The sequence below is a fragment of the Nannobrachium achirus genome (assembly GCF_963921795.1).
Source record: "Nannobrachium achirus genome assembly, chromosome: 12".
Lineage (NCBI taxonomy): Eukaryota > Metazoa > Chordata > Actinopteri > Myctophiformes > Myctophidae > Nannobrachium > Nannobrachium achirus.
In genome coordinates, this window is record NC_137832.1 from 66063373 (window position 1) to 66086266 (window position 22894).

General features: G+C 41.6%; 1 protein-coding gene across 1 annotated transcript in view; it reads right to left on the reverse strand.

Annotated features, from left to right (window-relative positions):
- Positions 1-22894, reverse strand: part of LOC308295803 (carotenoid-cleaving dioxygenase, mitochondrial-like) — a gene marked incomplete at both ends in the record, with an annotated part of 62463 nt that overhangs the window by 17366 nt on the left and 22203 nt on the right. The window contains 2 exons of the mRNA XM_080738852.1: positions 4487-4627; positions 5488-5590. Of these exons, the coding sequence (XP_080594978.1) occupies positions 4487-4627; positions 5488-5590 (244 nt within the window). The remainder of the gene's footprint in view (positions 1-4486; positions 4628-5487; positions 5591-22894) is intronic.

Below are 22894 nucleotides of genomic sequence, written 5' to 3' on the forward strand. Positions count from 1 at the left end.
TACTTGATCGTTCTACAGCGTCACGCAAAAAAGCATCAAAAGCAAGCTTGAAACGTCAAGTGATTTTTTTGAACCTTTAAGATCTACTACTTTACCTTTAAGATTTACTGTACATTTAAGATCTACTGTACATTTAAGATCTACTGTACATTTAAGATCTACTACTGTACATTTAGATCTACTACTGTACCTTTAAGATCTACTACTGTACATTTAGATCTACTACTGTACCTTTAAGATCTACTACTGTACCTTTGATGCTTTTCAATTTCAACCCTGAAAAGTAACGGGTTTTGGCGACGTTTTGGACAGCTTGGAGATTGGCTCTTTTCACTACATTACTACTTTTGGTCAAAATAATATAAAGGGACATGTGTTTGGATGTCCAGTTTCCACCCAACATCAACGTACAGTACATTACCGTAATGTATTTCAACAGGAACACCCAACATCAACGTACAGTACATTACCGTAATGTATTTGAACAGGAAAGCTGACAAGGTGTCTGTGCTGTACTACAGCGCACTGCGTCTATGTTTAGACCTGTGATTGGACAGATAAACTAATTACAGTTGTATTCTATTGGTCTAACTGGTTGTTCAGCAACAAACAGTTGCACCCTGGGAGATTTGTTTGGTGCCAGACAGTCTGACGGTAACGGTACGGACCCTGGTGGTCTGGACGGAAGTATCTGAGTACTTTTACTTTATAGACCATGGTGGTCTGGACGGAAGTATCTGAGTACATTTACTTTATAGACCATGGTGGTCTGGACGGAAGTATCTGAGTACTTTTACTTTATAGACCATGGTGGTATGCATGGCACAGCGCAGGGGGAATGGACAGGGTGGGAAGTATCTGAGTACATTTACTTTAGGAAGTATCTGAGTACATTTACTTTCGGAAGTATCCGAGTACATTTACTTTAGGGCAAATCTTCAGTTGCCCTCTCCACAACAAGAAGACCAGTGGTGTAAAGTAACTAAGTACATTTACTTAAGTACACCTTTGAGCTATTTGTACTTTACTTGAGTATTTCCAGTTTCCGGTACTTTTATCTACTCCACTACATCTCAGATCCAAATATTGAATACCTTTACCACCACTGCCCACAACAAGAAGACAATTTACAATTTAGTAGGCGCTCTTTATTGAGAGCGACAAGGCAAACACATACATAGAATGCAGAGAGAAAGGGTATTGCCTCAGTAACTATAGGATCATAGAACGCAGAGAGACAGCGTAGTGTCTCAGTAAACTATAGGATCATAGAATGCAGAGACAGCGTAGCGTCTCAGTAAACTATAGGATCATAGAACGCAGAGAGACAGCGTAGCGTCTCAGTAAACTATAGGATCATAGAACGCAGAGAGACAGTGTAGCGTCTCAGTAAACTATAGGATCATAGAACGCAGAGAGACAGCGTAGTGTCTCAGTAAACTATAGGATCATAGCATGCAGAGAGACAGCGTAGTGTCTCAATAAACTATAGGATCATAGAACGCAGAGAGACAGCGTAGTGTCTCAGTAAACTATAGGATCATAGAACGCAGAGAGACAGCGTAGTGTCTCAGTAAACTATAGGATCATAGAACGCAGAGAGACAGCGTAGCGTCTCAGTAAACTATAGGATCATAGAACGCAGAGAGACAGCGTAGCGTCTCAGTAAACTATAGGATCATAGAACGCAGAGAGACAGCGTAGCGTCTCAGTAAACTATAGGATCATAGAATGCGGAGAGAAAGTGTAGTGCCTCAGTAAACTATAGGTGGCAAGATTTTGCCATGAGAATTATAACTAGAAGCAGTGCTCTTCCGAGCACAGGTCTCCACCAGGCAGGCGTCCTGGTGGTGCTATAATAGGCCAATGTAAAAAGGGTGGCATTTGTTCTTCGTCAATCTTAGACCTTTCATGGCAGTCGGACGCTGCATGCATGATTTGAGGCATTGTGTTCCAAAAATGTGTTTTGCTAAAGTCTACCTGCTGGTGGCGCTGTGAAACAGGCCAATGTGAAAAGGGTAGCATTTGTTCCTTGACGTAGTGGGAATATGTGTGTCAAATTTCACGGTAATCACAAGCTGCATTGATGATTTGACACATTTTGTTCAAAAACTGAGCAATCCTGCAAACTTTGGAAGCCAATATTAGCCAATTAGGATGGAATATGAAATATCAGATGGATCGGACTTGATCACATGACAATAGAGATACTGTGAACTGATTTGCATGATTGTTGGAGAAAATCTGATGGAGTAGAATGACCATAACCCTAACCCTAGCAAAGAATGTGTTTTACATAAGTTGTCCTCCTGGTGGACGGATTGACGGACAGAGGCGAAAACATACTCTCCCACGTGCCTTCGGCTGGTGGAGACAATAATACATGTATGCCCATATATGGAGATCCCTAACAGAATCCCTTTTATGCCCATATATGGAGATCCCTAACATAATCCCTTTTATGACCATATATGGAGATCCCTGCTCCATCTGACATCACTGTGATGTCACCTGTTTATGTCTAAAGTTTGGCATGGATCGGGGCAACGGTGGCGGAGATATGAGTAGGGCAAAAGTGTGACGTGTGACGTGTGAATGACAGACTGACAGCCGATGGAGGTTTTGATAATAACCCTAACCCTAACCCTAACCCTCGCAAGAACAGGAACCTAGGCGATATCGGCTTCCAGCAGGATGACGCCAAGACTTTGGTGGTCTATTAACACATTTAGCTGAGAGCCCCCCTCCCCCTCCCCCAAACCAGGACCCCCGGGGACCCCCTGCTCTAACCAGCCTGACCTGCATGAACCCCACATGAACATGAAGCTGCTGCACCTTCCTATTGATTGTCACTCATTAATTCCACTGTGCTCTCACACACACACACACACACACACACACACACACACACACACACACACACACACACACACACACACACACACACACACACACACACACACACACACACACACACACACAGCGGTGAGTCAGTGGAGATGAAGGCGAGACCATGCAGGGCAGAATGAAAGAGAAAAAGACATTAAAGAATTAAAGGCCTTCTAAGGGGACCCAGAGGGGGGGTCGTTGAAGAGGGCGATGAGGCCTCTATGAGCGACCAGAAGGTCGCTGGCGTCGGATCTGGAGGTAGAAGCAGAACGGAGTGTGCAGAGAGTCGTGTCGTGGGACGGAAATAGCAGATCTGCGAACTCGCTGTGAGCTTGTAGGTCCGATATTTTCGGAGAGAGCCAGAATATAGTTACAGTCTCATAGACTGTAAAAGGAAATGGACAACAAGACACCATTGGTTTCTGGACCGTAAATGGAGCTTATTTTTCAAATCCGCCCTTTTCTATATACTGTCTATACTCGATATCATTCATTACTGGGATGATAATTTACTAAATGCACATCATGATGATTTAAAAAAGACTCCATTGAAAACATGATTATGTTTATGAAAACTAATTACTATTACTAAGGTAATAAAATCAAGAGTAAAGTTCATTGAGATAAAAATGTCTTGACACCAGTTGAAGGTGAAATGGCGACATCTGCTGGGCCATTAATAGGAACAGCAACTTCAACCAGAACCAGGAAGTAGGCTTCATTTCTGGTGCACCAGCGAGCAAGGTTTACTCCTTGGTCTGTCTGCAAATATTTGAACCCATTTAGTGCCTCTTACTTTGAAGGTATAAGGGCACAGAGTGCCGGCACTTCCTCCCATAAGCCGTTGCTCTTATTTTGAAGAGCCGGGCGGAAGTTACGCTGATTTTTGGTCACTTTACCTTTTTCAACTTTGACCCGGATCTAGTTTAGAAGCAGGAGGGTGTCATGGCCGCGACCAGTAAAAAGACATACCAGCGCTATTTTGCCGTGGAAAATGCCAGCCTTGGGATCAAAATGTCTTTTTTAGAGATAGTGAGGATTCTTTGATGGAAGATGAATGGGTTTCTATGGAGGAGCTTCACTTTGCATGCACACCAACGTGCGTTGTAAACAAATCGCAGACATTATGGATGCACAATGGACAGACCAGACCACAAGGTAATGCTAAACAACGTTACTGTATGTACAGTATATATTGCGAGTGTACCCAGGATCAACATCTAAATTAATATATCGTCGTTGTCGGGTGGAAACCTCATATCTCCAAGTTTCAAATTTGTACGTTCTTTCCCAAAGTAAAGCCCTGCTTCATCATACAAGGCTGTTGCATAAAAGTAGTGAAAACAGCAGATCTACAAGCACACATCCGCGAGGCGTTGTGTGCTTGTAGATCTGCTGTTTTCTCTAGTTTAAATCATTTTTAAAATGATAAATGCAAAACGAACGGTTTTGGACATACAAGGTTTTCACCCGACAACGACGATATTTTAAAGTGGACATCTTTGCTTCTAGAGGTCCCTGGCACAGAATATGAAAAGATGAGTGTCCACAGATAGAGGCAGGCAGGCAGGCAGGCAGGCAGGCAGGCAGGCAGTACCAAAGCTGTGGTAGTAGGCGGGCTTCCGGGGGTCGGTGCTGGGGATGGTACAGATGACCTCTGCCCCTGCCAGGTCGGCCGCGTCCCGCAGCTGGTCGGTCTCGTCGGGCGCGGGCACACGGATGATGTTGTAGAAGAAGCCTGCATGGCACACACACACACACACACACACACAGTCTTCTTTACTAGTCTGCCATGTTTTTAATCTGTTGTAGTTTTTAAACCTGAACTGGAAAACAAACTACAAAATCATTCCCCTTTAACCCTTTAAGCCCTTATCTGTACTTTGGATCTGTAAAGACATCACTTGGTAAGCTCTTTTTTTCACTTTACACCAAATGTCTTAACTAAAAAAAAAAAAAAAAGGTGTTCCCCCCAGAATAGATTTTAAATTTTCGTCAACATAAACGTGATGTGTAATTGTTATATCGTCCTGTCCCTAACCAAGATAGGCAGATACAGACAGACAGGATTCACTTCAATTATTTTATATATAGCAGATATACAAGCTCACAGCGCGGCACCGAGTGCCGTGCTGCGAGCTTGTAGATCTGCTATTTTTGAAAAATCTTGAACATTTGTGCAAGCCTTTGAACATTTTAAATCCTAAGGTTTAAAAAAATAAATAAAACTATGTTTATATGTCAGTGGTGCTCAAACCTTTTCATGTGAAGGACCCCCAAAATGTATTTGGCCATGGGCCCCCATCTCATAACATTTAGTTCCAGGGACCCCCCCAGAAGCAAAGTTTGAGTTACAAATGTTTGCTTAAAAAAATACATAGGCCTATATATTCAAAGATTTGCACACATTTTAACGACTTTTTCAAAAATAGCAGATCTACAAGCTCGCCGCGCGGTGAGCTTGTAGATCTACTATTTTTCAATAGCTAAAGTATAAAGTATAAAGGAGTTGCCCATGTTGTACGTTGCTCCTTGGCGGTCGTAGTGAGGGTGAGTACAGTAGGAGTACAGTATGAGTACAGTATGTACAGTACGTACCATTCTTGCCATAAGAGTTGCCCATGTTGTACGTTGCTCCTTCACGGTCGTAGTGAGGGTGAGCCGTAGCAGAGTTCACAGCGATGTACTTGGTCCAGTCCACCTGAAAACCCAGAAATACTGATTAATAAAACATCAGTCCTTTTTATGGGGTTTTAGAGATCTGCACTGTCAGGCACAAACCTCAGGTCTCCATATTTTAAAGACCCAGGGAAATGGCTAAGTATTTTGGGCATTTTATTTTGAAGTTTCAGTCTGAAAAGCAAGCCTGTGTGTTTCTGAACCAATCAGAAGGGACCAGCCTTTCAGAGAATGGGACGTAAAATGTGAGTCATGTGATGCTTAATGTTTTGTTTGTAGCCCTCAGTAGCAAGGCAGAGAGACACGACCAGGCTGCCTCTTGTACAGAATGTGTGTTACTAAGTTGCTTATTATTCTAACATATAATGTTTACAGATACATATTTTATTGTGCTCATTAAGTTTACAATAAGTAATACATAGTTTGGACGTCATCTTGAATGAGATTAAAAAAACATCTGTTTGGAGGAATGCCAGCAATGGGAATCAAACAGATGAATGTAATCAAAGTTAATTTATATTCAAGAGGACCTGTCAATGTCATCATGCAGAATGTTTCTGTTCACAGGAAATAATTAAGAATGGGCTATTTTATATAAAAATACACAAAAATTGTTTTTTTTTTTTTTTTTTTGGCATCTAGTGTTAGGAATGCCCACATGATTACCACGGATAAGCTCTAAAAGTGTGAAAAACTTATTTTTCATTTCACTGGGTCTTTAGCGTTCCTCATATCGCCATAACATCGTTGCTGTTGGCAGAAACCTCATGTCAATATTCATTTTTATTTGTTTATTTTTATTTTCTTTATTTAAATTAACTAAAAGACACAAGCTTCTTGATCAAACTACAGTCAGCGTCACACAACGGCTCAAAGGTGAGTCACAGTATTGGACATACTGTAAGGTTTATAGTAATTTAATTTATAGTAAGGTTTATAGTTATTTATAGTAAGGTTTATACTATAAACCTTACTTACTGTAAGGTTTGTACTGTACTGTATACTGTAAGGACATACTGTAAGGTTTCCACCCGACAGAGACGATCATTTGAATGTTTAATTATTATAAATGTTTTTGTAAACAGTCCCTACTTCGTCATATTACAGCAGCGTCACACAAAAGTATTTTATTTTCCTCTTTTTTCCCCTGGATAGTTAAGGACTGAGCCAGTCTCCCCCTGCCTCTGCCTCTATAAGCTCTTCTTCAGCCTGGGGGCTGGGATGGATGTGGAACATTTAACTATGAAGTCTAGACTTTATAGGATATGAGCCTGGAAGGGCCTTGTCTGTGGATCTCTAGCAGATCTACGGTGAGTCTCATGGGTTGAAAAGGCTGTGGATTTACAGCAGATCTATGGTGAGTCTCAGTGGGTTGAAAAGGCTGCCAACATAGCTGGGGGCACAGTTAGAAAACCATGCTTTATTAAGTGAGATCACCTTAGCTGGCAGGCATCATCCACGTTAAAAAGAACCGGTTTGGGGAACGTGAAGGATCTTCCAGAATGTATTAGTGTGTGTAGCAGTGGTGGACTAAGCTACTCAACCCATGCAGTACTCGAGTCAAAGTTTAGATTCCCCTGGTCAAATGTTACACAACCAGTAGCATAAAGTAACTATAAAGTACATACTCATAAAGTAACTAAAGTACATTACTCATAAAGTAACTATAAAGTACATTACTCATAAAGTAACTATAAAGTACATTACTCATAAAGTAACTATAAAGTACATTACTCAAGTAGGCTACCGTACTTAAAGGAGTAGTTCACCACTTTTCAACCTGTCTTCATATAATAGGTCCTCACTAATGTTCATGATAAAATATCACAATCTTTTTCTACTCAGTCCAAGCCTCCGAGGAGAGCTGTGGGAAGTTCAGAATCCATCGTCTTGTGACAAATCTATATTTTTGAAAAAAATATTTTGATTTTTATTATCGCGAGAACAATGGCTTCCACTTTAAAATTGCAACTTTTCAGGAATAGAAAGCCTGCAGTTTCTATAAGCTGGATTGGCAATCGATGATGTCACAAGACGATGGGTTTCTGACCTGCCCACAACCCTCCTCTGAGAAAAAAAAAGAAAAAAAAAAGAAAAGCTATTTTTGAGTGAGGACCAATTATATGAACATAGGTTGAAAAGTGGTGGAGTGCCCCTTTAAGTACAATTTTGAGGTTTTCTTTTCTTTTCTTTTTTTACTTTACTGGAATTATTTCCAATTTTCAGTAACTAGAAGCTCGGCCGCCCGAGCATCTAGTCGGCGCCCTGGCCAACTCGGGAACAATGTAAATAGGGGAAATTCAGTTGTCCAGTTGTAGCACAGCAGTATACAGTTATTTACAAAGTTACAGAGAAGTAGGAAAAAATAGATAAGAGTAAAAAACAAGAGCAGTACAGTACCAAAAAAGAGAAGGTGCATCAATAGAGGGGGCGAATTAAATATAAGTATATATACATAAAGTGTCTTACAAAAAAGAGACCAAAGCAGTCAATGCTAGTTAGTGCAACAAGTATCTCACTGTCATTGTTAAACAAGACAAATACTCAGAAACTACCAACACAACCTAATAGTGCAATGTCGAAAAACAGTGAGAAAAAAATAACAGAAACAGCTCAGAGCAGAAGAAACTAGGCAGCGTGTCACCGCAAGACATACATGAGCACTCTCCCTGGAAGGTCCTTAGAGGTCAAAGTCAATACAGCAATAGTTCCGTCAGTCTAAGTTAGGAAGGAAGTCCTTTTCAGTCGTCCGTTATGTGTCTCGTTGTACAGCTTAAGGGCAGCCGGTACAAAAGATTTTCCTAATCTCTCGCATCTCCGTCCTGGGTAGGTAAAGCGGTCGTTTCCTCTCTTACTCCAGTAGCTGGTGATCTCAAGATGGAGGGGGTCGGTGGGAGGAGTTCTCCAAGATGGAGTCCAGCTTCCTCGCTGTTCGCTAGGATTAATAAGAGAAGGATATCACACTGGGCGTGTCCCAGCCGTGGTACCGGGGTATGGCACATGCGCAGTACAATCTGGCCTGCACCTACACTGTGGCTCAGTAGATGGCGGCGTGTAAACATTAAATGGTAGTGTTTGTTTTGTCCTACTTTAAGTGCCTGCTGGGGACTTGCTCTTTGCTCAAATTAAATGTTCTTATGCCACAAAACAAGTAGGCTTATTTGGTGCCCTAATAGGCACAACTATGTGTTGCATATCCTGAATGAATATAAGTTATAGAAATCCATCGTATTCTCATCTACTGCTGTTTTACTGATATTTTGTGTAAGTGCTTATAAATAAATTAAATTGTGCGGTCTGTTGAATTTTTTGCACCATACAACGTACGGCACACAGTACAAGTTAAGACATATGCTTCAAAGTACAGGATTATATAAAAGCATCCCTCTGAAGACCAATTATTTCCCACAATTGATTGATTTAAAACTTTATTAGAAGTTTGCATAGGAAAAGGTAGTTTCATAACAGCTGGTACAAGGTCAACTAAAAGGATAAACACCTCCAAAGAGCCTTGGGCTTGTTTCAATTGGGGTCCTTTAAAAAGAAACACACAGCACTATGTAGAAAATATAAGAAAACCTGCAGCTGTTTAGGTGATGAGTGGAGAGAGAACAAAAAAAACAAACACACACCTCGCTCTACTGAGAACGGATCATGATCTTTTTTTATCTAGTGCCTCTGCTGGAACACTCCACCATGGCAGTTCCTGTTAACACTGCGCATGTGCCATACCCCGGTACCACGCTGGGACACGCCCAGTGTGATATCCTTCTCTTATTAATCCTAGGCTGTTCGCACCCTGGTTACTTCCTCCACCCCCTGCAGAGAGGACCCAACGACAGAGCCTGCATTCCTCACCAGTCTGTTTAGGTTAAACGTGTCACCTGCTCTGTTGTTGCCACCCCAGCATGTTATACCAAAAAAGAGGACATAGGAACATCCAAACATGTCATACTGATGACATTCAATACGTAACCATGGCATTTTTGTTGACTCATGTGGTGTACGTGATGTCAGAGCCTTTTATGATGTGATGTCACAATGAGTCCTATTTGATTTCCTATTTGAAAACTTAAATTACTTTGTAGAGCAGGGGTTCCCAAACTTTTTTGTCTCAGGGCACCCCATAAATATTCTTTTAATCTGAGGCACCCCTACATTATAATTTTTACTCCCAGCACCTTATATTTATAGCATATCATCATTGTCGGGTGGAAACCTTGTATGTCCAAAACCGTTCGTTTTGTATTTATCATCTATAAAATGTACTAAACTAGTGAAAACAGCCTATCACCTGTGTGCTTGTAGATCGGCTGTTTACTAGTTTTGTGCGACAGAGTTTCTGCCTGACAGTAATGATATTTTAGTGATTATGTTAGGAGGAAAACGTTGAGATAATAGCCATTTTGGTTAGAACTGACTGAAAATAACTTTGTACTTCAAGTTTAAAATTATACTAAATATTTTTTCCAGTGTCCAAATAAATTCCAAATATTATCAAATGATCTCGCGGCACCCCTGGACTGCCGTCATGGCACCCCAGGGTGCCCCGTCACCCACTTTGAAAACCCCTGCTGTAGAGTTTGATTATCGTTACAAAACAAAGATTAACCACTTCAGCCCTAAATAGGCCTACATGTCGTCTGATTGAATATATATATATATATGAATATATATATAATATGATATGATATATATATAATATGAATATATATGAATATATACTATATATAGCTATAGGCCTACATGTTGTCCGATTGAATATAGCTGATCTACTCGCTCACAATGCGTCACAAGAGCTTGTAGATCTTTGTTAAACTGTAGCCTGAATCTCAATGTATTTCAAGGCATAGGCCTACCATATACAGCAAGGGTCTTCAAGAGGGGGTCCGGGACCCCTAGGGGGTCCTCAGAGTTACTACAAATCTTTGTGTGATAGAAACTTTTTTCTCCTCTTTTATATTAACCATTTGAACCCTAGTGTCCATATTCTGAGAACTTTAGCCAGAAATAGCAGATCTACAAGCTCACAATGCCTCGTGCTGTGAGGCGTTGTGAGCTTGTAGATCGGCTATTTTACGGTCCAAGAGGTTAAATATCTGAAAACACAAATTGAGATGAATCCAAAATACACTGATGATTGTGCTGTCAAACAATGAAACTACGTATATGGAATCTATGAACAGGTTGTGGGGGTCCCTGCTTCATCTCTCTCTCAACTAAGGGGTCCCTGCTTCATCTCCCTCTCAACTAAGGGGTCCCTGCTTCATCTCTCTCTCAACTAAGGGGTCCCTGCTTCATCTCTCTCAACTAAGGGGTCCCTGCTTCATTTCTCTCTCAACTAAGGGGTCCCTGCTTCATCTCTCTCTCAACTAAGGGGTCCCTGCTTCATCTCTCTCTCAACTAAGGGGTCCCTGCTTCATCTCTCTCTCAACTAAGGGATCCCTGCTTCATCTCTCTCTCAACTAAGGGGTCCCTGCTTCATCTCTCTCTCAACTAAGGGGTCCCTGCTTCATCTCTCTCTCAACTAAGGGGTCCTGGCCTGAAAACGTTGAAGACCCCTGACATTCAGTCAGATAACTCTTATGATGTGTGACAACATAGTGAGAGCCCTGAGAGGGCAAAATGAATCAATATGTGTTAGGAAAGATGAACATGTTTACTATTATACTGTTTGTTTGTTTGTTTGTTTGTTTGTTTGGCTAAATTAAAAGCATGAATTAGGAAAGATGAACATGTTTACTATTATACTGTTTGTTTGTTTGGCTAAATTGAAAGCATGAATTACCTACTTTTTCAAGGTCTGCTAAAGATGACCAAAGGTTTTTTATCTCAGCTGTATTTCTGAGCTGGAGGAAGCGTGTGTTTGACCGCTGAAGGACAAGTCATGATTATGAAGCCATTAATTGTCTCACGTTGCAATTAACAATTTAATTGCGTTTTGTGTTGTTGAACCTCAGGAACATATTATGAATAAGAATTACATTTCTGTTTGGCTTTTAGGCTTCGCAGCAAAAGGTGCACATGGCAGATAATGACAAATAACACTCATGTAATAACTTTAACCTTTAAAAAGAAACATCAGATCTACAAGCTCAAAACGCAAGATCTGCTAATGATCCCTTTAACTCTTGGTCACTTAAATGTCTTTCTTTCTTTCTTTCTTTCTTTCTTTCTTTGTTTCAGACACTCAAGGCTTATGGTGTTCCTCCCAACCTACTCCGGCCTCCGAGTCAAGAGGCTGCTACCTTCATGCTAGCAATCACAGCCAAGCAACGTGACTGTCATCATCCTGTATGACATCACTATGACATCATCCTGTATGACATCACTATGACATCATCCTGTATGACACACCACTATGACAGTGTTGCCGCTAAACAGACTCAATTCCCGCCACCCATACAACAAGGCGTCACCAGAGATGCTCAGTTCATCCCTGAGGACCCGTCTATAAGGCATCCTGGAAGCAGGAGTGGTTGGTTGTCTGCTGGGCCGACGCGTTGCTACATCTGGGACCCAGGAGACGGCATCAAACCCTGATGAAGATGGCAGCTGGGAGACACCGGGAGCTCCCAGCAGGGGAGGAAAGAAGATGATGTATGGAGGACCGAAGTGAAAGAAGATGATGTATGGAGGACTGAAGTGAAAGAAGATGATGTATGGAGGACTGAAGAGAAAGAAGATGATGTATGGAGGACTGAAGAGAAAGAAGATGATGTATGGAGGACTGAAGTGAAAGAAGATGATGTATGGAGGACTGAAGAGAAAGAAGATGATGTATGGAGGACTGAAGTGAAAGAAGATGATGTATGGAGGACTGAAGTGAAAGAAGATGATGTATGGAGGACTGAAGTGATGTGAGATACCACTGGAAGGAAGAAGATGATGTATGGAGGACTGAAGAGACGTGAGATACCACTGGAGGGCTCGTCATCCGCTGCTACCCGGGAATGAACTAGAGAGAGGGGGCGGAGCTCTCTTTCTCTATACATGGAACCCCAGTTTGACCCTGGCCATCACTTACACAACCGATGAAGTCAAGTAGAACATGGCTCAAGGTAGGACACTGTTTTCTTTCTCTTTCTTGCTGCTGCTGCTGCTGCTGCTTTTGTGTATTCACCTTATTCCTGGCCCTCTCTATGGAGGCTGCCATTGCATTTTACAGAGGGCGCTGGAGAGTTTTTCTCTGTGTGCTGCTTCAAAAACATCTTTCCACTTCCTCCCAAGTAAGGAAGTGACAGGGAAATAAGCCCAATGGAAGCAACTAGGCTCAGTTTTACTACTTTAGATTTACATTTGAAAATAGCAGATCAGCAAGCTCACAATGTGTCACATTGTGACACATTGTGAGCTTTTATATTTGCTATTTAAAAATATTGAGGGGAAAAAAAACTTAAATATTTTGAATATTTTTGAAACATTTTAACAGCACAAATCTGTGTGGAGGTCCCTGGCACCACATATTTTCAGATGGGGGTCTGTGGCTGTGGACAAATATGTTAATTGCGACCGTAGGTCGCATTTACTACCAAAACCTCCACAGGCTGTCCGTGGGTGAGTGAGTGAGTCAGTCCGTCCGTCACACTTTTGCCCTGCTCATATCTCCACAACCGTTGCCCCCATCCATGCCAAATTTTGCACACACACTCCTTGACTGCCAAACTACAACCTCCAAGGACCCCCGGAGCCCCAGGGACCCCCAGGTCCCTGGGGGACCCCCAGATGTAAAAAATGACCAAATGTGGTCACACGTCACACGTCACACTTTTTCCCTGCTCATATCTCCGCAACCGTTGACCCGATCCATGCCACATTTTGCACACACACTCCTTGCCTGCCAAACTACAACCTCCAAGGACCCCCCGAGCCCCAGGGACCCCCAGCTCCCTGGGGGACCCCCAAGTGTAAAAAATGACCAAATGTGCAAAAATGACCAAATGACCACCCCAACGGGGCTGCTCACGGGGAATTCCCGGGGACCACCCACTCCTCGTGCTCCAGAACGGATGCAAAAGTGGTGACGCCCCCAGTGGAGGACCCCCTCCACTGCAGCTCACATAAAATGCCGATAAGCGACCTACGGTCTTACTGGTCTGGGGTCCTTTTTGGGAACCACTGCTTTAAAAAATATTAGAAAGTAAGCCCAATAAGCAACTACACTATTTAAAAAAAACACAAATTGCTTATTATAAGCAGACATGGCAACACAGGTTCATTCAGATCCCAGAGCCCAGAACGCCATCTACTGACACTTTAATGCAATGACACAGGAAACTCTTTGAGGATATGAACAGGAAGCCGGGGGCGGGGCCAGGAATAAGGTGAATACTAATGTGAATCAAGCTGTCGTCTTTATTGTCATGTTGTGCCAAAATGGCCCAACATGTTCAGTGTCTGTTTTCTGGCTCTGGAATTGAATGCTGACGTGTATCTGCAGTTTCTGCAGGTTCTTGGGTCACGTCAGTTGTTCTTTGTGTTTGTTATTTTCATGTTCTGTTCATGCTAGAGGTCCTTGTCTTTGACACAATGCCATCATTTCCAAATGTTCTTTTGGAGGCTGATGTGGAGCTACTGTATACTGTATACTGTATACTGTATATGATCTGCTGCTGTGTTGTGGCTGGTGTTGAAGGGTGGATCTGTGACAGGGTGTTGTATTGGTTCATGACTGGCTTGGTGGCAACACCTCCTGTCTATGTAGGCCTATTCCCCTCTCTCTCTCTCTCTCTCTCTCTCTCTCTCTCTCTCTCTCTCTCTCTCTCTCTCTCTCTCTCTCTCTCTCCCAGGATTGTTTCTTATTTCTTTCTGTCATATATTGACCCATATTTGAGTGATACATACTGTATGTGGTAAAGTTAGCCTTTCAGCTTTACCTGTTGCTGTCATAGAACTCTACTGTATAAAAGTGTTTGCTGTACAGCTGTACGTTCCCAAGGGTGATACGTCTGTGACGTCAGTGACACATGTCCGGACTGTGTTCTACATTCTCTAGAGGTGTTCTTGGGTTGTTTGCAGTACGCGGTTCGTCTTCCATATTGGCGGTGGCGTCACAAGGAAATCCTTAGCCGTGTTTGTGTCTTGTTTCAGATAAGCATGCGCAGTAGACTCCTAAATGCTGAAGTCCTGTTATACCAGATTTAGCCACTAGGCTTCTGAGGCTTCAACCTTTTTCAGTGGTTCTGGGGACTTGACTTCATAATTAGTAAACTTGACCTTTGGCTCTGTACTTTGTCGGCTCTTTTTCCCTCTACAGTCTTCACTGAAACCCCCTCTGTAGTAACTGTGAGGACCCCCTAGGGGTCCCCCCCTCTACAGTCTACACTGAAACCCCCCCCCCCCCCCTACAAACAACGTCTAAACAACATCTCTTCAACGAAACCCCCTCTGCAGTGACTGTGAGGACCCCCTAGGGGTCCCCCCCCCCCCCTCTACAGTCTACACTGAAACCCCCCCCCCCCCCCTACAAACAACGTCTAAACAACATCTCTTCAACGAAACCCCCTCTGCAGTGACTGTGAGGACCCCCTAGGGGTCCCCCCCCCCCCCCCTCTACAGTCTACACTGAAACCCCCTCTGTAGTGACTGTGAGGACCCCCTAGGGGTCCCCCCCCCTCTACAGTCTACACTGAAACCCCCTCTGTAGTAACTGTGAGGACCCCCTAGGGGTCCCCCCCCCCCCCCTCTACAGTCTACACTGAAACCCCCTCTGTAGTGACTGTTCTACAGTCTACACAACATCTCTTCACAGAAACCCTCTCTGTAGTGACTGTGAGGACCCCCTAGGGGTCCCCGGGCCCACTATTGAAGAACCCATGGTATAATAATAAACACAAATGACTGGAAGCTCCTTGCTTGCTTGCAAAAACGGAAAGGTATTAGTGCTACCAGAAGTGCATGTAGAGCATGACGTGAACATATAGATGGTTGCTACAGTACAAATGAAGGCATATAATAATGCACTGGAAGCAATAAGATATTTTGGTCTTTGCTGCCTGAGGAAGAGCACTGACCTCAAAACGCATGACTTACAGTATCTGCATGTTATCTGTAGCCTACAGTGCAGCCTGTTCATCACCTGCTCTGGATCCACCTCTGTTCACTTATTATGTGCATTTAACACTTAATACAAGTTTAACTTTGGATGTTTTGTTGTCATTGGATTGGACTTTGTCCACAATTCCATTCTGTGTTGATGTTGGTGCCATAAAGCATCGCAGTGGGCGTGGTTTACTGGTCCCACTAAAAAACATCCCGTTCATTTTCCTCATAGACTTTCACAAACATATTTATAACAATTATGTTAAGCCTAGAACCAATTCCATCCAGGATGGCAGTGAATCATGACCATGAAACCTTTGTTTCTATGAAAAGAACATTTTGAAAATCGCTAAACAAAGGGTAGTTATTAAATGTAGTATATCAAATAATTTAATATTAAAATATGTTTTCACATACTGTAGGATCAAAGGTTTTATGGTGTAAAATGGAACCCCTTTGGTTTTATTTTACACTCTCAAGAGTTAAAGATCTGTAAGGGTCCATTTGGTTACCAACTCCCCATCATTTAGCCGGGGACCACCTGGAACCCCCTGGAGGACCACTGGTGGTCCCCAGACCACTGATCAGATGAAGATGTGATGTGTTTTATTTTAGGTATTTATTTTGCCTGTTGGTACATTATAATTAGCCATTGCATTTTGTACCGGAGACGAGAAAATAGTATTTTGGTTCTCAAAGAGACAAATTGCGGTACATTGATTTGACCATGAGCAGATGAAAGCATTTCCTCTTCAGCCTGTTAATTAAATTATGAAATACTTTGAAAAGGATTCTGGGCTGAAAGAAGCAAGACTCCAGCGCTCTACAGATGCTGTAATTATCCTGGTTATCAAATAACCACCTAAGCCCTATTTAACAGTGGAAAATAGCAGATCTACAAGCATGTACATTTTCATATAGTTTCCAATACATTATATCATACTGTATGTACCTGTATAACAGGTACAACAAAAGGTATTAACAGGAGATGGTGACTAGAGATGCAACAATACAACATGTTCCTTCCCAATATCCATTCTGATTCTCTAACTTGTGTTTATCGTTGATACAGAGTTGATACAGAGTTGATACAGAGTTGATACAGAGTACCGATCCCATAACTGTGTGTAATTTAAAACCACATCAAAGTGGGGTCAATAATGGACTTTTCTGCCATGCTAAATCCTAAACCCCTAAACTTCTTCAAATACTTCACATTGTGAGCTTGTAGATCAGCTATTTAAAAATGTTTTTCAAAATAGTAAAAAAGGAAAAGAACTTTAGGGGTTAGGGTTTAGCATGGACGAACATAGAGAGTATTTCTATCTTGCAGTATTAATGAAGTAATAAATGTGCCTACTGAACCCCTGTAAATTGTGGATTTTCCAACATGTTGAACTAAGCTAATGTAAACACATGGCTAAGGGTTGGGAGCAGGGGTTCAAGCTAATGGATGATAATGAATAGCTCTGTGGAACCTGGCCCAGTGTCAGAACATTTGAACTATTAGCTTCTATGAGTCAAAACATAAAAATAGCATGTATACCATCGATGTCGGGTGGAAACCTTAACCTTGTTGCGACCGTCAGGGAGCAGTTTACTATGAAAACCTCCACCGGCCGTCCGTCCGTCGGTCGGTCACACGTCACACGTCACACCTTTGCCCTGCTCATATCTCCGCATCAGTATATAGGGCTTGTTTGTTTATTGTATGACATCACGCCACATCATCAGCTGTGGACTCTGTGATGTCATCGTATCGCATCAGTATATAGGGCTTGTTTGTTTATTGTATGACATCACGCCACATCATCAGCTGTGGACTCTGTGATGTCATCGTATCTCCATATATGGCCATCTCCGTATATGGAGATATAAGTCGTCCATGCCCAAGTATGGGCTGGTGAGGTCAGACTTTGTGTGATGCGTAGGTTATCTCCATATATGGAGATTCAACATTCCAGGCAATGCTCTCTTCCCTGGTGAGAATTGCCCCTTTATATAGGGCTTGTTTGTGTATTGTATGACATCACGCCACATCATCAGCTGTGGACTCTGTGATGTCATCGTATCTCCATATATGGCCATCTCCGTATATGGAGATATAAGTCGTCCATGCCCAAGTATGGGCTGGTGAGGTCAGACTTTGTGTGATGCGTAGGTTATCTCCATATATGGAGATTCAACATTCCAGGTGTAACTATGGCTACCCGTATGACGTGAGAGGTGGAGGTTGTGATATATCTCCCGATTAGGGAGTCTTACTGGTACATTATGTCCAAAACCTTCCTTTTGTTATCATTTTAATCATTTTAAAAATTTAAAATAGTGAAAATAGCTGATCTAAAAGCACACAACGCCTCGCACCGTGAGGCGGTGTGTGCTTGTAGATCTGCTGTTTTCACTACTTTTGTGCGACAGTCTTGTGTGATGAAGCAGGGCTTTACTTCACGAAAAAACGTACGAATTTGAAAGTTGGAGATACGAGGTTTCTGCCCGCCAGTGACGATGTGCTGTTGCACAACCAATGACTAACTATCAGTACATTTGACGGAGGTTTGATTAGTCATTCTTGAGGAGGCCATTAATCTTTTGAACTGCTCTTTTTTTTATTAAACATGTGTTATGATTAGATTGACCTTTTCACTGCTTGACTCAGTACTACCTACTGTACATGTGTTGAATCACTCTCATCTGCGTAAGCACACAGTGATACACTTGACGCCATGACAGTCGACTGCTTTACCAGGAAGACTGACGTCTGTGCACAACAATAGGAGATGCAGCAGATCCTTCCTGGTCTCATTATGTTCTGTTCTTGTCAAAGTCCAATACTGTATCGTCTCTGTTGGTGGATAATGATATTACCAGGAAGACGTAAAGAGATGGACCTGAATGACCATAACCGGTCTGTAACTCGGAGAGTGTTCAAATCGGTTCCATTTGTAAACTGTCAGGGTCCTTGCAAGCAAAACGTTTGAGAACCACTAGTACCAGTTGGACGCCTAATGTGCCATAGCGTCGTAGTAAATAATTGTCATACACATTAGAAAACCTGGAGACTAAGACATTCTGTAAGTGGGTATCATGATCAAAATAAGAACATTATTGTCTCCACGTGTCCGTCCGTCCGTCCGTCCGTCCGTCCGTCTGTTACCAGCTATTCGCCGCCGCCGTTGGCCTGGTCTCGGCCAAACTGCGCACAAACATTCCCTGGATGTCAATTCAGAACCTCTGCCCCACATTTTTCAGATGGGCCTTTTATAGCACCACCATGAGGCTGATTTTTGTCAAACTCATTTTTTGACAGTACTCCAAAAATCACGCACTTCATAGACAGTATCTCTACAGTCATGTGACTTACATGGATCTGTCAGATTTTCCATATTCCATCCTGATTGGCTGAGATTGGCTTCCAAAGTTTGTAGGATTGGTCGGTTTTGAACAAAATGCCTCAAATCACGAACACAGTGTGCAATTGTCGTGAAATTGTGCACATTCCCACTAGGCAGAGGAAGAAATGCCTCTTCATAATATAACATCTGAATTTAAGGTTAAATGTGAACACTAGGGGGTGGCAGAATATAGTTGACCTTGTGGAGGGTCAACTGAATTCACAGCAATGTTCTTATTGTATTGCAGTGGTTCTCAAAGTGCGGTCTGGGCCCGGGGGTTCTGCATTGGGGTTTGTACATTTAAAAAAGTGTCAAAAAGGCCTATAGCCAAGATCGACTGTTTGAAAATATCATATTTACAAGCTCACAACACATTGCATTGTGAACTTGTAGATCTGACATTTTCAAAAGAACATTTAACTTGCATGGGGATAGATTGGGGGATGAAATGAAGCCCTGCTCTTTCTCTGTATGGCACCGTAGTATTATTATACTGTATATTATACTGTATATTATACTGTAGGTACCGTAGTAAACTAAACAAGTTTAAGATCCAAGATTTAAAACATCGTATTGCCAAACACGTTCCGGTGCTCTGAGATAATAAACATTCAACCACACACGACACAATCTATACAAAAACATACTGTTACAATTATCATTAAGGGCTTCATATATACAGTACAACTTCTTCACTGATTGTATATAAACCACCAAAGCGCTGTTGTGGATGCGAGATTTTGGGAGTATTTTACCCAAAAAGGAGACAACTGAATATACAAGGGTTGGCCAGCCCAGATGTTCACTCACTTGCGGCTGCATCAAACAAAACAAGTGACACAGCTGTGGGGAGGGCAATTAACCCGGCCATCATTTGTGACCCAGCATAGCAGAGGGGCAGTCATTTCGGAAAGTACAGCTTTAGACCAACCCTGAAAATATTATTAGGGCCCGAGCACACACAGTGTGAGGACCCTATTGTATTTGCAAAGATTATTATTCTTCCGCCGAATGAATCGTGTTTTTGAGCCGCAAAACGTACTCCAAAAGTTGCGCAACTTTGCACACACATCACAAGAGGCGAAAAATTTCGCATTAAAAAAAAAAAAAAAGGGGGCGTGGCATAATGGCTCAATAGCGCCCCCTACAAAACTTCGTGCCTCAAGCCCCACCATACGGTTTCACCCACAAGTACGAAAATCGGTACACATCTGTATCGTGTCCAGACTCACAAAAAAGTCTCTCGGCGCCACGTCCGAAACCAAACAGGTAGTCAGCCATTTTGACTAATTAGTGGCGTTTTGGTGTATTTTTGACCGTTTTCACTTGTCACACTTTAACGAACTCCTCCTAGGGGGTTAATCGGATCAACTTCAAGTTCGCTCGGCATACTCAAGACACCTTAACGATAAAAAGTTATCAAAATCGTGAGTTTTCGTAAAACGGCGTGCCCGTGGCGAAGCATCAAACTTCCTTCACCAAACAGGAAGAAACCCCTCTTCTGATTGGTCCATACTTGATTGTTCCTTTTTTTGGCTGTTACTCATCAACCGTTTATCGTACAGAGTTGTGACTGGTATCATATGACTTGACTAAGTGTCCTTCACCTTAATTGGTTTAACTAAGCCCCGCCCCCTCTTCTGATTGGCCGAAACTTGATTGTTCCTTTTTTGGCTGTTACTCATCAACCGTTTATCGTACAGAGTTGTGGCTGGTATCATATGACTTGATTAAGAGTCCTTAACCTTAATTGACGCTTCCTTCGCCAAACAGGAAGTGCCCTTCACCAAACAGGAAGTGCCTCTATAACTTATGAACCGTTTGTTGTACAGACTCGCGGCTGGTGTCATAACTTTTTTTTCTCAACATTTTTTTTTCTCAAAATATTTTTTTTCTCAAAATTCTTTTTTTTCTCAAATTTTTTTTTTCTCAAAAATTTTTTTTTCTCAAAATTTTTTTTTTCTCAAATTTTTTTTTTCTCAAAACATTTTTTTTTCTCAATTTATTTTTTCTCAAATTTTTTTTTTCTCAAAATTTTTTTTTTCTCAAATTTTTTTTCTCAAATTTTTTTTTCTCAAATTTTTTTTTCTCATTTTTTTTGTCTTAAAATGTTTTTTTTCTCAAAAACTTTTTTTTCTCAAAAAATTTTTTTTGAGAAAAACTTTAAACTATCGTTAGAGTGCGACCCGTGATAACAACCAAAAATGTGCCAAAACGCCACTAATTAGTCAAAATGGCTGACTTCCTGTTTGGTTTCTGATTGGCTGCTGGCCTTGTGACGTGGGTAGAGCTGCGAGGGCCCGGTCATCGCTGCTTGCAGCTTTAATTATTATTATTATTTTCTAAAATGTGATAAAGCCACAAAAGCATTTCATAAATATCAGGCTACATTTCACTTAAACGCCAGAGCTTAACTCTGCATGTAAATAAGACTTTTTAAAATTAATGTGAAGAGAAACCTCACATTTTGCAGGTTACATTTCATCTAAAAGGCTGAATTTCTCAGATCTAGTATTTCTGCATGGCATAACTCTATAAGCCATATCTACAAAACTGTTTGGTCAATATTCACAACCAATATATCATTTTGTAGCTATGATTCCCAGCTTTCAAATGAAATGAATCTGTGTGTTTGTTTAAGCCCATATATAGGTATGTTGGTGTCTGTGTGTGTGTTTGTTTAAGCCCATATATAGGTATGTTGGTGTCTGTGTTTGTTTAAGCCCATATATAGGCATGTTGGTGTCTGTTTGTTTAAGCCCATATATAGGTATGTTGGTGTCTGTGTGTTTGTTTAAGCCCATATATAGGTATGTTGGTGTCTGTGTTTGTTTAAGCCCATATATAGGTATGTTGGTGTCTGTGTGTTTGTTTAAGCCCATATATAGGTATGTTGGTGTCTGTGTTTGTTTAAGCCCATATATAGGTATGTTGGTGTCTGTGTGTGTGTTTGTTTAAGCCCATATATAGGTATGTTGGTGTCTGTGTTTGTTTAAGCCCATATATAGGCATGTTGGTGTCTGTGTTTGTTTAAGCCCATATATAGGTATGTTGGTGTCTGTGTGTTTGTTTAAGCCCATATATAGGTATGTTGGTGTCTGTGTTTGTTTAAGCCCATATATAGGTATGTTGGTGTCTGTGTGTTTGTTTAAGCCCATATATAGGTATGTTGGCGTCTATGTATTTGTTTAAGCCCATATATAGGTATGTTGGTGTCTGTGTGTTTGTTTAAGCCCATATATAGGTATGTTGGTGTCTGTGTGTTTGTTTAAGCCCATATATAGGTATGTTGGTGTCTGGGTTTGTTTAAGCCCATATATAGGTATGTTGGTGTCTGTGTGTTTGTTTAAGCCCATATATAGGTATGTTGGTGTCTGGGTTTGTTTAAGCCCATATATAGGTATGTTGGTGTCTGCGTGTTTGTTTAAGCCCATATATAGGTATGTTGGTGTCTGGGTTTGTTTAAGCCCATATATAGGTATGTTGGTGTCTGTGTGTTTGTTTAAGCCCATATATAGGTATGTTGGTGTCTGTGTGTTTGTTTAAGCCCATATATAGGTATGTTGGTGTCTGGGTTTGTTTAAGCCCATATATAGGTATGTTGGTGTCTGTGTGTTTGTTTAAGCCCATATATGTTGGTGTCTGGGTTTGTTTAAGCCCATATATAGGTATGTTGGTGTCTGTGTGTTTGTCTAAGCCCATATATAGGTATGTTGGTGTCTGTGTGTTTGTTTAAGCCCATATATAGGTATGTTGGTGTCTGGGTTTGTTTAAGCCCATATATAGGTATGTTGGTGTCTGTGTGTTTGTTTAAGTCCATATATAGGTATGTTGGTGTCTGTGTGTTTGTTTAAGTCCATATATAGGTATGTTGGTGTCTGGGTTTGTTT